The following is a 14,953-nucleotide window of genomic DNA, read 5'->3' on the forward strand; positions in this document are numbered from 1 at the left end:
AAAATACAAGCATTTCTTGTCATTAGTCAAGACATTTTTATTTTGCATAACAAATATCACTGAAGTCATGAGCTCAGGTTGCAATACATACTTCATTTTCTAGGCAGCAACATCTCAAACGATTCATTGATACAACTCAACAGCAACACATGTAAAAGCAGTTAATTTTTTTTCTCTTCTCACACTGACACACAGTTGGCAAGACAAACGCAGAGGGGAAAAAGCACATTCTTAAAGCGATCTACAATATCACAACAGCCTTTTCTGTGTTTAGTCTGTAATGTGTCCTTGTATGTTCAGTCGAAAAACCACAGGCCAGATACTTGACAAAGATTGCACAGCACTTTCTATTTGTTCCAGCAACTACTGCGTCTATATATTTCCTGTTGCATGGCCGTTTTTCTACTGTACAGTTCGCAGCAACATTATTCTATAAAATGCATAAGACTGTATGTAAGCTTTGGTATACACAGTTTCACCAGCTCTTATCAGACTAAATGACTTAATCAGAATTTGTTCATATCATTGAGCCAACTGCATTTTGCAAGGCTGCCTTTTAGAAATGGTTTCAGCTGCAAACGTAGATAAAATACATAATCCTTTAAGACAAATCTGCACATGCTGTAGGCTTTCCCCCTTAAAAGTAATATTTGACGAGCTGTTTCTATCAAAATATTCACTAGTCAAAGAATAAATGCTTCATCAAGTAGAAGGGGCTTGGTCTTTCCACTTCTTATTGAAGTATTTTTTTTTTTCTTTTTTAGGTCCAATGTACTCTTTATACTCTGAGCCCTTCATGAATTTAACTAAGGCAACATGTAGCCAATGAAATTTCTTCAGGGCACTAAAAAGAAAAGCTACTGAAATGTATTAAGTTGTTAGCTTGTAAGTGTGGTAATTTTAGTATATTATTAAAAGCTAGCAATAACTAATAGCTTAAAAGAAATTATTTTTTCACCCTAAACGCACTCCAGGACTTTGTGCATGGGTTTACTGCAGTATTAAATGTGGAAAAGATGTCCATGTCTGGTACTGCCAAAGCAAATAAAGAAAGAAAAAGGCAACAATTTCCTCCAAATACAAAAGTCTCTGTAAGTATCTCAAAAGCAGCTGATCCTGTACCATCAACATGATCAGTCAACACAAATATGTGACAGGACACGAGTGCATAACGATAGTTCTGAACAGTGATCACGTCACGACGCATGGTTTATCGTGCAAACCGAGACAGCAACTGTCCATTCTTAAAAAACTAAACGGCATATTTTGTACTCATCAACCTTAATATCCATAACACCACCCATTAAAATGTCCAATAAACAAGTTAAGATGTTTCCCAATTTAACAAACTGTATAAATACACAAGTTTTAGTAGTCCCTTTCAAATACTTTAAGCGCAAAAAGAAAAAAAAAACAATAAAGTAGAGGTGCTGGTACGCTGAGGATAGCAACTTTATAAACGACACTAAAATCAAACCCAATCTGTGCAGTGGGATTTTTGCAAACAAAAGCATGCATTATTATTTTGTTGTGGTTCATTCTCATCATGTTAACATCTCTGCAGCCAGGGTTTTTTTTTTTCCTTGTGCCAAAGTGAGGATGTATCTAGAGAGGTAGACGATATTTGCTCTACGGTCTGTTAGTGCGTTAATTCTACCTTTACATCTACCAGCTGAAACCAATGAAACACAGGCTAAAGAAACAAGCTGCTCTACTGGCTTGGTCGATGTGGAACTATATTGCCATTAGTGATGCATAATAAAGTGATGGGTATTGGTGTGTGATGTGGGACAGCGACAGGGTTTCAGTGCCGTGGTTCATCAGTGACTTGGAGACTTAAACGTCAACAGTGCAGAGGGGTTCACTCCCCGGCTGGGCAGACTCCATTATGGTCATCTTGGGTTTCTTCCTGGTTTCCTCCTGGTAATGACATCAATTTTTATACAATTAGAACAAAATTGAAGCCTTGAAAAACACAGTCTCATGAGAGGGAGTCAGCAAAGCAAGCAAGAACAGAGAAGTTGAGTAGGTAAATATGGTGGACAGCACAGAAACAGACTGAAGCAGTTGAAAGCTTGGCTTCAGTTCTCAATAAATGATGCGAACAGCGAGATTTGCAATGTCTGAACAGTGATTTCATACAAGACATGCATCTTTTTGCACAAGCACTGTTAATTTTGTACAAGATTTCAATGTGTATACATCTCAAGAACTAGGATCCAGAATAGCTTTATATTTGACTTAAGGTTTTATCTTTTAAAGTAAATGAGCAGTAGTATTGTATTTTAATTCAAGTTCAGAGATTAAAGATCCAGAGAGCAGTCTGTTTTCACTGAGATGTTTCCAACAAAAAAGAATATTTTTTGCATATTTTAGCATGTTATCCTCCTTGATGTTCAACATTTTTAGTTATCAAAACTGTTTGTTATAGCCAGTAATTGAAGTGTGCTCATTATGGACTCTCACTGAAGGTGGCTTACATCTTGTTCACTGTTCAGAGAGAAAAAGACTCAAAATTTGAGTTGTTAACAGTGAAAACCTATATAGTCTACTTTACCAAAAAGAAATGTCACAGGAAGGAATCAATTAAGAATTTACTGGATAAGCAGAATCAATAATGGAATTCATTTTAAATAAATAAACAAACAAACTCATCAATTCTCATCCCTACTTACAATATATGAAAAACTACTAAAGAGCAAGCTACACAAAAGGTTCAAATATTCTCACCCTCTGCTTGGCGAGTTTCCTCATTTCTTCTTGCAGTTTGTTCAAGATATGAAGGTTTGGCTTGTTCTTTTTGGCATACTGCTGCAGCTCAATCACACTCTTGTCAGAGCTCTCCTGCAAAAGATGAGCACTTTAGAAGTCAGGGCATGTGCTTGCATTATGAAGGACGATCTTCATTACTTGAATGCTGTCCTCATTTCACTGGCTGCTCTGATGAGGCACAGAGTTAAATTAACAAGGCAATGACTTGATCAAAAGCTAGTTTACAGTTGCAGCAAAGGGTTGATAATGTGACTCCAAGCAAACATGCACATCTACAGCTGAAATACATTTTAAATGAGTGAGGGTTTGACCCCAATGTCTGCTCTGAAGTTATTTAAGTTTACCAAGTTCTCATAGAATCAGAAGTTAGGTTTTTATTCTGAACAACTAAGGGTCCTTACCTTTTTGACCATCTTATTGCTTTCTCTGCCGTACATGCGCAGCAGTGATCCCCAGTTCTTGACATGGGGATGAAGCATCTGCAAGATCTTCTGAGATGCTAGTTGTTTGCCAACCCTCTTGTTCTTGCCTGTTTGGAAATTTAAAAAATACATATCACAATAGGCTAAATTTGTGCTATTATTGTGTAAAAGATCACAAAATTTATCCGATGGACATGTCCTTAAATCAAACAACTATCTTTATTCATTGGTTGTCTGATTCAGTGTCACCGTGAGGGCTGTCAAAGGTTAATGGTCTACTTACACCATCCACGCACAGTGTGCTTCCCACAAGTCATCACATATTCACTTTTCTGGTTTTTCCCAGGGATCACCTCAAATTTAATGCTGGTGTCTCCCATTCCATGGTTTCTACAGGACAGACAACATTCAAGGATTAATTTCTGCTAACTTGCATCTGGCTGTCCTCTGCACTAGAGAGCATTCAGCTGACTAAACTTAAGTAGTGAAAATGACAGACGCTAAGTTGTGAAAGGCAGTGTGAAGGCCAACCTAGGGCTTTAAACACGTCAGTGTAAGCTAAAACAAATGCTACCCAGTAAAGAAAGGAGAAAACAAAACAGCAGAGTAAAAACATATTCAACATTTTCTCATAAGATACGTCACATTACATGTTCTCCTTTACCTTTTAAGGCACTCATGAAGAATCTGATATGGCGAAAGTAGTCCTGCTTTGTTGGTCAGCTCATACACCCTTGAGTCTTCTATACTGATATGATTAAAATACTGTGGAGCAGAGAACAGGAAATGTTAATTCTGTTGACTTCTCCAAAGGCAGCAATAAATTCCATGAGTTTTTATTTTGCAGCATTACTTGGAATCCTTCTTCCTTTCCTCAAATTTTGCTTACCTTTCTAAAAAGTTTTCCATAACAAAAAAACCCCTTAAATGTCAGATCAGAAAACAAGCTGTACCTCTAGTTCATCTCCCTCTACGGGCTTCTCCTCAGACGTCTGCTTCACAAAGTCAGGGATGAGGATTTCCAGTGTGGCTCGAGCTATAATTTACAACAAATGATGAATGAGGGCAGATGAGCAACTTAAATACCAGCAAAGTGGAAAGTACAACTATCTATCTTACTTTTAAAGATGTAATTTGAGTCTACAAAGGCACACCAGAGTCAACAGAGAAAGAAAAACTGGTTGGTGGAAGCTGCTCTCTTTTCAACCAGTCACTTGCCTTGAAGGTCTTGTTCAGGTTTACTGACAGTGTCCTTCGTGTCAAACATGGTGATTAAAATGCATTTTTGATCAGGACACAGCTTGTTTTAAATGAGGAACTCTAATAAGGGTTTATATGTAAAGCTAACGTGTATACTCACTTGTGTGCACAAACTAGCCCATGACATTTTAAAGGTTCGCAAATAAAAGAAATTACCAGCTTTATTCTTTGCAAGTTTTTTACTGCTTGCAGTTCCTGTGCCATAAGTTACTCCATCTATAATGACAGATGCTCCAAAGGGTTCACTTGGGTTCTCTGTGGGAAAAGAATCAGGTTGATTACAAATGAGTGACTTTTCAGGATTTGACATCAAACCTTCAGGCTTCAAGGTGACAGTAAGCATGAACAGACTGAAGTTTAAATAAAGAATGACTGAAACTCACAGTACCACAGATACACGACACAATGCAAACTAAAAGCTTTCCTTTAAGGCTGTCAAATTTTTAAAGTGTAATAAACTGTTGATTTCTTTTTTACTTTTAAGTTCATTCAATCTTTTGTTAGTATTATTAATATTATCTACAATGTGTCTTAATTCATATCAGTGCTTTGATTTTGGTTTTATGAGCTTGACTTTCAGATTAACTATCAAGAAGGGAGCTGCACTACTACATCACCCGTCAGAAACCATGGCTAGAGGGAGGAGACAGCTTGTGAACTAATACATCTCTCTTCTTAACTCCAGTAGGAAGAGATAATTTTCTTTTCCTTTTTTTGTACTTTTGCACTTTGTGAGAGCCAATGTGATAAATTAATTGATCAATTTCCTTGTTGGGTTTTAAATTTGTCTCGTTTAAAGTGCTTTGTGCTTAAATGTGTCAAATTATGCTCTTACGTGTTTTTATGTAGTCTTACGTGTTTTATGTGGCTTGTGTGTTTCTTATGCCCTCCATATTTTGCACACTGAACCGCCCCTATTGGGGACAAATAAAGTTCTTGATTGATTGATAGATTTTCTCAGGTGGCCGTTAATTGTAATACTTCTAATTTGAAATGTGTGATGTATTAAGCTAACAGTAGCCCGTTACTTACTTGGAAAAAATCTGTTTTTATTTTGAAAGACAATCATGAACATCTGGTAAGTAAATGTCAGGTAATGACATTAGCTTAACCACAGAAAAATAGCACTTGTTTCTCATAGAAAAGTAAAAGTAGCTAAAGAGAACAATAAAAAAGTAAACTGTTTGATATCTCAGGGAGCAGAGTTCTTAAGACCTGTTAATAGTTGCAAGTACTTTTTTAAGTTAAGAGACATTAAAAGGCAGAGCAGTGTTGATAGTTCCATCACTGTCACAGCGCGGATGCACTAAAGTGGGCATTAACCAGCTGCTACCCCGCTACAATAGCTCAACTACTGTATGTCTCAAACAACCAAGCAGCACATGATAAATGTGCATTAAAAATTAAGTGTTAATTGTACGACGAGTTACATATGAACATTGACAGCCTTATTTTAATTGTTTTCCCGATCAGGATAACTGTCAGCAGGGACTTTAAATAGAAGTGAAAAGGCTAAGGGGAAAAAATCTTACCACATTCAAAAAAGTTGTAAACAGGTCGAACCTTCAGGACACGTTGCATATATTCATGCAAAATACAAACTTCAGACTTCCCATTAGGGTTGATGACAAATTCTGTTACAAAGAAGGAAAAACACTTAATGCACCACTTCAAAAGTTACATTAAAGAAACTGTAAATCATACAGAAGAAAATACTGAATATGCAAGAAAACTGACTATCAACCTTTTTACTTAAATTTTAGAAATGTTTCTTGAGGGGATCTCAACAGTCATGATATGAAAGTCAAACTGAATCTGAAAATCTAAGTCTAACCGGCTTTAAGAGCACTAAGAGCACTCTTCTTTTTTTAATAGCCTTTAGATGATAAGGAAGCTCTGTTACATGAGTCGGAAAACAGTCAGAAACTATGTCTGTTAGGATGGCTACTTTGTTGTTTCTTTAGCTCCAGATGGTTGCAAATAATGACACCCACCATGTTCTGAAAAAACTATTAAATTTAGGAAGAGTATAAAAATGTTACCCTTCTTGGTGGGAGCATCCTGGACTGACAGTGTGATGAGTTTCTGGTTGGCAGGAAGGATGGGTCTCTCCGACTCTGCCTGTTTCCTCTTCATGTCTCTATTAAACTGCCTTCTCTCAGCCCAGGTACGAAACTTCTTTACAGTAACTTGTTCAAAGTCAAAACATTTCTCCAGATAAAGCCGAAACTCTTCAAGTTCTGTTAGGAGAATGAAGAAAGTTAGATTCCATACGACAAAAACATAGTACTGACCTTTAAAAGTGTTTCACTGCTGATGTGTTAAAAAAGCTTTTACCTATAGACTCGTCCTTGCACACTTCCACCTTGGCTTTGACTTGTCCTAAGGCTCCCTGGGCGGTGTCACAAGGCTGGGACTCTTTAGCCTGGCTGTTATCAGTGATCCCTTCTCCCTCTTGGTCACCGTCCGTCATACTTGAAGAGGGGAGATCATCCTGCTCCTCCCCTGTAGCTTCTGACTTGCTTGCTCCCTCCTCACTTTCTGCAGACTCACTGGGCTGCTTGACTGGAGACTCCTCTGAAAGTGGCACATCCCCATTCAGCTCCCTTTCCTCCTGTTCCTTCATTTTCTTGTAGTGAAGGCAAGGGATACTGCTGGTAGGAGGGTCATGTTTCTGCAACAAAAGGAAAACCATGTGCACGAGTATTATTGTTAGTTGAATAAGATGGCTGACTTTAATCTGACCTTCCAAGCCTAAGCTTGACCACTTCCATGACCTTGGAAAAGATTAATCTTAAATCACCATTTTAAAAGAAATGTTCCAAAATAAAAGAGCATTAGGATTACCAATATACACTAGAAGTTCAAGGGTCAAAGGAAGCCCTTCTAGTAATGGAGTTCGCTAAGAGGAGGATGACTCAAACCCAAAAATCAAGGCCATTAGGACACAAAAAGCCTAAATATAACCATTGTATCAATTATAACAGCCTGTTAAGTCTCTTGGCTGCAGTGGGATAATAACATCTGTTTTCAGGGCTTGAGCCTGGCTTCTCAGTTCCAGTTATGATAGCCAATTACACAAAACTTAGAGGTTAAAAACAACTTCCCTTGCCTGGCAGGAATCTGAATCTGTCAGTATTAGGGTTTTGCGCTGTCCCATGGTGTGCGCAATACACTACAATGATAATCTTCGATGTGTAGAGCAGACCAAAGATCACAAAACTACAAGTTTATGTTGAAATGGCAAGGCCACTTGATTGCGCCATACATCATACTTTGCTTTCTGAGGTATAATGCTGATATAAAGATAATATTTAAAATCAGGACTCTATACATGTCTTATTTTGAAATGGACTGGATGCTCTACACCTTGCTGTGCAAGTAGCCTAGTTTGAACAACAGTTATAACTGAAAAAGTGCACACTCTACTAAGATTTAAGGTGTTGCAAAAGCTAGGAGAGTCTGCACTAAGGCTTAAATTATATGGATTAAGTTTATGGGATAACACTGAGCATAACAGAGAGCAGAGGTGAAAACACTATCCTATAGGCTTTTTGTTGTTACTCGTGCTTTCATTTTCCATAAGTGGATACAGTTTCAGCTTTACAACTTTACGCATTCAAATTATTTCACGTTATCAAGAAAAAAAAAAAAACACTCACTTTCATTTTTATGAAGACGGCAGGCTGAGGGTGTAGGCTTTATCTATTATCACCTAATCATAATGCTATGTCATCTACCAGTTGAGAATGACTTGCAGTTTGCAGAACTGATTTTCAGCTGAACTGTAAAAAATACTGTATTAAAAATACTTTTTTCTCTGTAAAACTTTTTGGGTAAGCTTGGATGTTACACTCTACTGGATAGGAGGAACCTTGTATGGTGCCACAATGGCAAAACTTAGGAGGTTAGGACTCAGCTAGTTTCAACAAAGGCTTGGGTGTGGATCTTGTATTGCAACTTAAAATTTTGCGAAGTTGATTCAACAGGCTGCTGCACTGTTCAGTTAGACACAAGCTCTCTCAAAGGTTGACTTAGCGTAGATATTTAAAGGAGCGGAGCAGAGCATCCATTTGAAACAAGGCATGCATGACATTACTGGCATGATGTCGGTATTGGCAGAAATTTCCAATCATTGTAAATATTGTCCTAGTATAGCTGTAACCATTGGTTGTACGTACACATAGGTTTGTGGAGTTTTAGGCAAAACCAACAGGCCTGTGTCAGCTGAAGTCTTTTTCTTTGTTCATTTTCATTTCTTAGATTGTAAAGTGTATTCCAAGGTTGAAGTTTTTTCATTCATCCATAAACTTCAAAGTGTGTTTTAAGGACTAACGTTTAAGGGCTGAACTATATTTAGATACCGTCATTTGTAAACACTGGCAAAATGAATTTCTTGCATCCCTGGTTGAAACATTAGTATTATCCAGAAGGAGCATGATCAGCATTTGATGGTGCAGCAAAGACTAAGTGTGATGCACATGAATGCAGTGGAATCAAGCAGCAAGTGAGCAAAAAGTGACCTCCACAAAAGCAAAAAGGCTGAGCAGCTTCGCTGGGTTGATCGGTTACTGATCAGCTCTGAAAAGACCATCATGCCTGCAAATGAAATTCACTGTAGTGTCTTAAAAGATTAAACTGGTGTCACAAATCAGTTTTGCAATAGCAGTAACAAGAAAAGAACCCTTAAAGCTGCAGAGTTTATGTTGTGTCTCACCCTAATACTGCCTGTTCCAAGGAAGTAGGGTCTGGACCAGGTGACCACCCTGGTCTCTCTGTGCAGGTAGACCGGAATGCCCGAGTTATGGAATGTCATGATCCATCCATCAGGTAGAGGCTCAGTTGGTGGACGTCCTCGACCTGGCATAGGGAAAATCATAGTGTAATAAGTGCCTGTCACTTATTACACTATTATTTCATCTGGTGCACATTTCTCAGGATTATTGAAACACTGTTGTGTTCTACGGTGTGTAATGAAAGGGAGAACCAAAAAGGAATTCTTCCATAATATAGTTGACTTAATCACTCATGCAGAGTTTGGATCAGTGAGCTTTACTGAATGTGCAACACAAATACGTGATCTGCCCTTGTATTCTTTTGCTGCTGAGTTTGTCCATTTCAGTTACTGCTTTTCCTACAGGATTTCTTCACCAAACCCTGTATTAATTTCTTAATCCAAAACTTGCAGTGTCATAAGAAATTATAATAAAAAGAAGATGAACTGTAACTTGTACGTAGCACATATGTGTACCCCACACAAATGAATGCGCATTCAACTGCCACTTATTTCCAGCCTACTCCGAGAGCACACATATCCACCACTCACTCTTCAGGACAGTCTTTATTTTGGTCATCATGGGCTGAACACCTCCTTCACCATCTGACTGATGATCACTGTCCCCGCCATATTTGTCCCCTGATGGACGCATCTTCTTTGGGACCGGTAAGCCCTCCTCCAGCAGAGCATCGACATCATTGTCAAACTCCTCCTGGAAGAGTCAATGGTTAAGGCCGGGAGAGAAGGATGGGTCACCGGTTTAAGGGAGCTGTGAAAGCTACATTTGAGAGTGAACTTGAAGCAGTGACATGAAGAATTAGCAGAGAAACACACATATAACAGAATACTGAACATGGAAGAACAACAGGATCATCTTTGGGCTGAAAAATTTAACACTTGTGAACTCGGAAACCAACACTGACCCAAAACAGACTCCTGAATGAACAAACTGTTATATTCTGTTTAAATCCCACCTTTTCAAATTACAGTTGATTTTTTTCTTTTTTTTGAGAACAAAAAAAAACATCCTCTTTCAACATCTTATTATTACATTTCAGTTACTGAAAAGAAATAAAAACAGTCTGTGTTTTTGAATTTATGCCGATATGTTGGTTGTGGCTTAACCAGTTCTCTTAATCATAGAGTTCTTCAGTGGTGGGTTGGGACCCTAAGGTGGTTCACAAATGTGTGCCTGAAATGACAAAATATGGCAACAGTGTACAATATACAGAAAAAGCTACATATACATACATTTTACTGTATGAAATTATCCCCTGATAGGTAGTAAATTTATGTTGTTTTTCCAAGATTTCAGCTTATCTTGTTCTTTTCAATGACATTATCAGTTTCCTAAAGATAATGAGGCAATTCCTCAGGAAATGACGAGCATGGAGTAAAATCAAATTCATGCCTGTTTGCCCTCCAAGGTCTTTTGTAATGACGCATTTATCAATGATGCACGCCTTGTCCTGTCTCTTTGTTCAGTCTGAAATGTTTTTTCTATCCAAGGTCAAAACTGAAGATTTGTCATGAATTAAATTTGAGTGATTGAAACGTATTAAAAAAATTGTGTTGCATAAACAAAAACGGCACATCTCCTGAAGAATGCTGCAGTGGGTCCCAAGGCGCAACCAGCTGAGTTCCAGTTATCTAACTGATGCAGTGAAGGTGCAGTAATGTGCTACAATCAGAATTTTTAAACTGCGATTATAAATGCCCCTTTAATGTTTTTGCAGACGTGGTGAAAGCCAGAGGAAATTTTATTTTGTGCATAACTTGTAGCTCCTGCCATCATGTCAGTACATCTCATCTCTTCCTGAATTCCAACTGTTTCTTCAGATTCAGATATCCCTAACTGTGCTGAAATACCTTGCCAACAGTATAAAGGCTTTTGCACATTAAGCGCAATGCAAATAAACTTCACTAAAATGCAGATAATTTGGAGACAAAAAAACCCAACCCTCTTATTTGATTCAATATCTTTAAATGCCAGATGAAAGCATAAAACTAATTTGACACCACAGATTAACATTGTTAACTCATATCTGTTTATACCACATTATTTGGCCAATACCAGATGTTTGTAAAAACAGCCAGAATTGGTTAATGTTAACTGAAACAAATACGCATTATACTTGGGTAAGGTTTAATTTTCAGTATATAGAACACAGCATCAAAGTCACATCTACTGTTACGGGGAGTTTTTAGAAAGCATGGTTTCTACTGAGTTATTCCAAATTTAATTTCTTATACTTTAAACGCCCTCAATATTGTTCCACTTGGCAGCATTGTGTTTAGCAGAAGTTTAATTTTTAAAGAGGACACCTCAGTTATACAAAGGGAAGCAGCTAAGTGGCAACATCCTATTTGGGAAATCATACAGAAAGGTTCTGTTAAATGTGGTCTTGATTTGAGGCTTGAGCCACCTCCTAAAATAAAAAATATCATTTAAAAAAATGCAGGACTGACATTGGTCTCCTCAAAGTATTGATAGAAATAAAAAAAAAAAAAAAAAAATAAAAAGATTCACTAAGTCCTTTAATATGTTCTTCAAAAGTCAGTCGATACATGTCATTTAATTTGTATTAAACACACAACATGTGTTAATATAAAAATTCTAAAAAAAATAATACAAGCAAGATTATGACATCTTTGCATTAACTGTAAACTATACTTTGTGTTGGACATACATCATTTTAACTTGATGATTTAAAAACTTATTTTTTGTGCAGGTGAAATGACAAATGGACATTGAAGACATAAGAGCATACATACCTCATAGGAGTAAGCCACAGCTTCATCATCCGCCTGCTCCTGCTGAATTATGACTTCAGATTTAAAGCCGCCATGCTCCCCGTCGTCGTGATCCACAAAGTTCTCATAAAAGTCATCCAACTCATCCAGGACAGCAAACTCTACCTTATTTTCCAGGTCTACTTCAGCTTCCTCTGTCCTTCTACCTGCTTTACTTCCTACTCGAGAGCTACCTTCACCTGTCTCCTGCTCACTAGTTGAATCATGCAACTCACCATTCAGGCTGTCTAAACCGTCATCACTTCCTCCCTCTTGGCCCTCGCCTGTGTACAAAACCTTCCTATCTTTGCTACTACTGCTTTCAGTGAAGCTCACACTGATCTTTACATCTCTGAGCAGCTTGAGGTCTGGTAGAAACGAAGTGACCGGTGGAGCGTGGCGGGCTGTTCTGGGGCACCGTGCATTGGGATTGGCCTGATTTGAGAGGTGGCTACAGAAAGTTACTGAGCCCATGCTGAGGGGCTGCTGTGGCTTGGCTTCCCCATCCCCTGGGGTGTATGTGTATCCATCACCACCAGAGCTAACGTCCATTACCTCTGCGTCACTGGACGTTTGCAGGGGAGGTGGTGGAGGTGCTCTGCCCTCATGTTGGCCAAAATCATCAGGTGGCTCCAAGGGGAGAGGAGGTAAAACATCGTCTATCTCCATTTGCTCTGATACTTAATCTTACTTATGTAGACAGCTAATTTATTTCTAAAACCTTACTTGTTATAAGCTCTCTCTTTTATCTAAACCAAGAATGCATGCAGAAGCACATCCCTGTATAGACCACGTACCAGAGGTGAAAATGCTAAGCTGACTACATTGTTCTTTTCATTAATGTAGACAGCTTTCAGAATCACTGTCTCAATTATTGGAAATCACAATGCATTCAGCTTAATATGGGATCTAGGCACTGATCATCCTCCACTGGTTTCTTCTGGGAGCTGGAGAAAGGACCAGCAAAAGCAGATGTCAGTTAGTGCAACTTTATGACCACTACCTTATTATGACAGAATATCTGCTGTAATTAGCTTACAAATAACATGTAGCTCCAGAAAAGGGGCCTAAACGTTGAATATTAGCTGATATCGTGTTATCCCATATCGGATCAGAAGCAAATATATCGTATGATAACGAAGGAGGAAGGATATCCATAGCGGGCCCCCTCACATCGATGCTAATATGCTAACAGCCAACCGTTAGGATGTTCAACCCGCTGCGGCTGCTTTAATTGTCAGCTTAGGTAGAATTAAACGATATCATAAACATACTCACCAATAATGTGGCGTGACTGTATCCGTTTGGGCACCTAAACGCCTTTTCCTAATTATTTTTTTCTCGACGCTCCACCGTACTGCCTCAGTCGCAGCCCCGCCATCTTGAAGAAAACCACAGCGGCAATCTAACTCTAGCACCGCCTCTCCATACCGGCTTTTTCATGACTGATCGGTCAGCCAGCCAATCACAACACCCCATAAAGACGTCAACTGGTATGATACAGCCAATCAACATACAGCAGCTTTACACATGCAACATGTAAGCCAAAATTTAACTATGGAATATCCTAGAAATCAGGCACAAGATGTGACGGGAAAATGATAAGATACGAAATGCTGTCCTTTTAAACCTTCTTCGATTGCATGGCAAGTATTATTTAAAGAATATAAATTGTATGAAAAGAAACCCAATGGTCACCATTTCAAAAATGAAAATGTACAACCCAAATTCCAAAAAAGTTGAGACACTGTGTAAAATGTAAATACAAACAATGCAATTATTCAAAAATCTCATAAACCTATATTTTGTCCACAATAGAACATAAAAAACATATAAGATATTGAAAGCGAGACATTTTACCATTTCATGAAAAATATGAGCTCATTTTGAATTTGATGGCCACAACCAGGGGCATTGCCAGGGATTTTGAGCCCTCAGAAAGAATATTACATAGTGCCCCCTTTAACCGGCTAGCCAAGCAACAAATGTTGCATCATTTTTTAAAAATATCTATGCATTTAAATGTATTTTTGAACCATAATTTCCCCATTAATGGGCAATATTTTACTGTGGTCAAGTTACATTTACTCGCATTATTTCGCAGCACTGGACTACACCATTTGGACATTTTTAAGGAAAGGAGAAGCCCCCCCCCCCCCTTTAATTTATATTATTTGATAGAAATTTCAGTCAGTTGACTGATGCATTTAGTCGCTTTTGATTCAATTATCACACTAATTAGTCAGAAAAAAATAAATCAAGAAACACTTTTCATTGCAGGCTTCTCAAGGGCCCCTCTCTACTGTGGGCCTGGGTAATCAGTAACCCCCTGTGCTACACCCATGACCGCGACGCATCTCAAAAAGTAACAGTGCAACAAAAGGCTGGAAAAGTAAGTGGTGTTAACAAAAAACAGCTGGAGCATTTTGCAACTAAACGGTATCAGGTCAGGGACATGACGGGGTATATAAAAGGAGCATTGTAGAGCGGCAGAGTCTCTTAGAAGTAAATAAGTGGAACAATTCCAGTAAAATGTTTCTTAGTGTAAAATTACAAAAGAGTTTGAATATCTTAGAATTTTGGTGCACAAGGCAGCGTTAATCTGGCAGCTATTTAAAATTTTGTTTTAGTCTTAGCCTTCTGATTAACATATCTTTTAGTTTTAGTCACATTTTAATCATTTTAACCGATATCATTTTAGCCTAGTTTGAGTCAACAAAAACCCCAAAACATTTCAGTCCAGTTTAGTTAATAAAGTCCTTACAGTTTAGTCTTTATTTTTTTTCTTAGAAATTATTTAATCAGCCAAATTGTGAAACTAATACAATGCACTATCAGTACTTTTAAACTGCACTGATGAAAACATTGACATCCCTTGTGTGCACAATGGAGAAATATCATTGATTTTGAATGTCCAGCAATATCATTT

The 14,953-nt window shown here is 38.1% G+C and overlaps 1 protein-coding gene across 1 annotated transcript; it reads right to left on the reverse strand.

The window, feature by feature from the left end:
* Window positions 1-12: 12 nt before the first annotated feature.
* dgcr8 (DGCR8 microprocessor complex subunit) lies at window positions 13-13,426 on the reverse strand. Its single transcript, XM_041787128.1, has 14 exons — window positions 13,303-13,426; window positions 12,007-12,971; window positions 9,781-9,943; window positions 9,172-9,314; window positions 6,792-7,128; window positions 6,497-6,694; window positions 5,987-6,088; window positions 4,611-4,709; window positions 4,148-4,230; window positions 3,859-3,959; window positions 3,478-3,584; window positions 3,174-3,301; window positions 2,731-2,844; window positions 13-1,920 (listed from the first exon to the last, which is right to left on the reverse strand). Exons 2-14 carry the CDS (start codon window positions 12,691-12,693, stop codon window positions 1,837-1,839), a joined length of 2,346 nt encoding a protein of 781 aa, XP_041643062.1. The 5' UTR covers window positions 12,694-12,971; window positions 13,303-13,426; the 3' UTR covers window positions 13-1,836.
* Window positions 13,427-14,953: the final 1,527 nt, after the last annotated feature.

This window comes from Cheilinus undulatus, linkage group 5, assembly GCF_018320785.1.
Source record: "Cheilinus undulatus linkage group 5, ASM1832078v1, whole genome shotgun sequence".
Classification (NCBI taxonomy): Eukaryota; Metazoa; Chordata; class Actinopteri; order Labriformes; family Labridae; genus Cheilinus; species Cheilinus undulatus.

Coding starts and splice junctions, on each gene's coding strand:
- dgcr8 (XM_041787128.1), bottom strand. CDS start 12,693: ATGGAGATAGACGATGTTTTACCTCCTCTCCCCTTGGAGCCACCTGAT. Junction 9,315..9,780: donor AATAAAGACTGTCCTGAAGA/GTGAGTGGTGGA, acceptor TCCCTATGCCAG/GTCGAGGACGTCCACCAACT. Junction 2,845..3,173: donor GCAATAAGATGGTCAAAAAG/GTAAGGACCCTT, acceptor CATCTTTTGCAG/GAGAGCTCTGACAAGAGTGT.